The 2,325-nt window shown below is 60.3% G+C and overlaps 1 protein-coding gene across 2 annotated transcripts in view; it reads left to right on the top strand.

The window, feature by feature from the left end:
* Nucleotides 1–1,123: 1,123 nt before the first annotated feature.
* LOC130587875 (class I histocompatibility antigen, F10 alpha chain-like) overlaps nucleotides 1,124–2,325 on the top strand; it is a 2,574-nt gene continuing 1,372 nt past the window's right edge. The window contains exons 1-2 of one of the 2 annotated variants that reach the window (XM_057388848.1): nucleotides 1,124–1,445; nucleotides 1,863–2,138. In XM_057388848.1, coding sequence (XP_057244831.1) covers nucleotides 1,142–1,445; nucleotides 1,863–2,138 — 580 coding nt within the window. In that variant the 5' untranslated portion in view covers nucleotides 1,124–1,141. The remainder of the gene's footprint in view (nucleotides 1,446–1,862; nucleotides 2,139–2,325) is intronic. The other variant, XM_057388849.1, reaches the window with a different exon arrangement.

Here is a 2,325-nt window from a genome sequence, read left to right as displayed (position 1 = left end):
GGACCCCGCCAATCTCTGCGTTGTCCCCCCGTTTCTCCACCCCATGCGCTTCCTGCGGGGGGTTCTTGGGGGGCCCCAGGGGGGATTCAGGGCAGTTCCCAGGGTTTCCTCCGTCCCCTCTCCCGCCGCTCTCCCTCGGTCACTGTCGCATCTCCCAACCTGCGTCACCGGCTGTTGTGACCGCTGAGTGCCCCCGGCACCGGGACCCCCTGCACGTCCATTGCTGAGCTCCTGGGCCCCCTGAACCCCCATTCCCGGGCATCGGAATCCACTGCACCCCCATTCCTGAGAACGGGGATCCCCTTGAACGTTCTTTACAGTCCATTGGGACCCCTCCCCATACTCCCTTATCTCTCACTGGGGCCCCCCTGAACCCCCAATGCTGGGCAGTGGGACTGCCCTGAACACCCGTTTCTGGGCACCAGTGCCCCCTGCACCCCGTTACCCAGCAATGGGACCCCCAGACCCCACTTTCTTCAGACTGTGTACTCCTGGATTCCCCTTCCCTAGGGGACAGGGACCCCCCTGGATCCCCCATCCCACCTCTCCCAGTCCCTTCCTTGAACCTTGGACCCTTCCCGGCTCTCCCAGTTCTGCTTCCTGACCCTCGGACACTGCCAGACCCCGCCAATCTCTGGGTCCCCCCAATTCCCCACCCCCTGTGTGTCCTGTGGGGGGGTCCCATGGGTTCCGGGAGGGTCCCTGGGAGGATCATATGGGATTCCAGCGGAGATCCGGGGGAATCCCCAGGAAGTTCCCCCCTGAACTTCCATTCTGAGGCACTGGGACTCCCCTGCCCATCCTTATCCTGCCCCAATCCCCCTGCACCCCCTTTCCCAGCCATCCCGCTTTCCCCAATCTCTCTTTTTTCTTGACACTGAGACCCCCTGGACCCCATTCCTGCTTTTCCCAGCCCCCAGCCCCATCTTTGCATCCACACCTCCAGGATCCCCTTTCCTGGCTATCCCGGCTCTCCCCACCCTGTGACCCCTCTTTCCTCAACACTGGGGACCCCTGGATCCCCCTTTCCTTGGTACAGGGACCCTTTGGGTTCCTTGATCCCATCCCTGCATCCCCCTCTCCTTGGCCCTGGCATCCCCAGATCCCTTCCCAGCTCTCCCATTCCCCCTTTCATTGATCCATGATCCCCCCAGACCCCCCAAATCTCCGTGTCCCCCCAGTTCTCCACTCCCTGCGTTACCGGGGTGTGGCAGTGTCGGAGCCCGGCCCGGGGGTCCCCCAGTTCATGGTCATGGGGTACCTGGATGGGATCCCCTTCGTGCGCTACGACAGCGAGCGGGGCCGGATGGAGCCTCTGACACCATGGATGAAGGACGGACCCGAGCCGGGATATTGGGATAGGGAGACCCGGATTGCAGAGGGGCACCAGCACCTGGCTATTGGGAACCTGGAGATGCTGCGGGGCTGGTACAACCAGAGCAGGGGTGAGTGGGGGGAGCTAGTGCTGGAATGGGATCTGTGGGGCTGGAAAGGGAACTGTGGGGCTGGGATGGGACCTGTGGGGCTGTAGTGGGGATACATGGGGCTAGGATCAGATCTATGGGATTGAAATGGGAGCTGTGGGACTGGAATGGAGATCCATGGGGTTAGGATGGGGATCCATGGGATTCGGATGGGATCTGTGGGGCTGGGATTGGATTCACAGGGCTCCAAGGGGCTGAGATGGGGATCCATTAAGCTGATATGCAGTATCTTGCGATCCATGGGTTTGGGATGTGGACCCATGAGGATCCAAGGGGCTGTGGGTCTCCATCAGACTCTGGGGCTCCATAGGGCTGGAATGGGGCTCTGTGGATCTGTGACACAATTCCATGGCTCTCTGTGGGTTCAATCCCCTCCAGGTCTTCACACACTGCAGTGGGTTTCCGGCTGTGACCTCCTGTCTGATGGGAGCGTCCGTGGATTCCGCCGGGATGGCTATGATGGGCGGGATTTCCTGTCCTTTGATCCGGGATCCAAGAGCTTTGTGGCGGCCGACAGCGCTGCCCAGGTCACCACGAGGCGCTGGAATGGTGACAATAACTATATAGATTATAGGATGGATGACGTTGAGTACACCTGCAGGGAATGGCTTCTGAAATTTGTCAAATACAGGAAGGAGGAGCTGGAGCGCAAAGGTGGGGGCAGAATCCCTGTGGGAATTGGGGATTTGGGCATGGAGGACTTGGGAACATGGGAATTCCTGTGGGAATTCCATGGGCAGATCTCACCCAATCCCATCCCATGGAATTCCATGGGCAGATCTCACCCCAATCCCATCCCATGGAATTCCATGGGCAGATCTCACCCCAATCCCATCCCATG

This window comes from Malurus melanocephalus, unplaced genomic scaffold (assembly GCF_030028575.1).
Source record: "Malurus melanocephalus ecotype Western Australia unplaced genomic scaffold, MMel_1.1 scaffold_2603, whole genome shotgun sequence".
Lineage (NCBI taxonomy): Eukaryota > Metazoa > Chordata > Aves > Passeriformes > Maluridae > Malurus > Malurus melanocephalus.
Note: the sequence above shows the minus strand (reverse complement) of the source record. Positions and strands in the feature narration are given on the sequence as shown.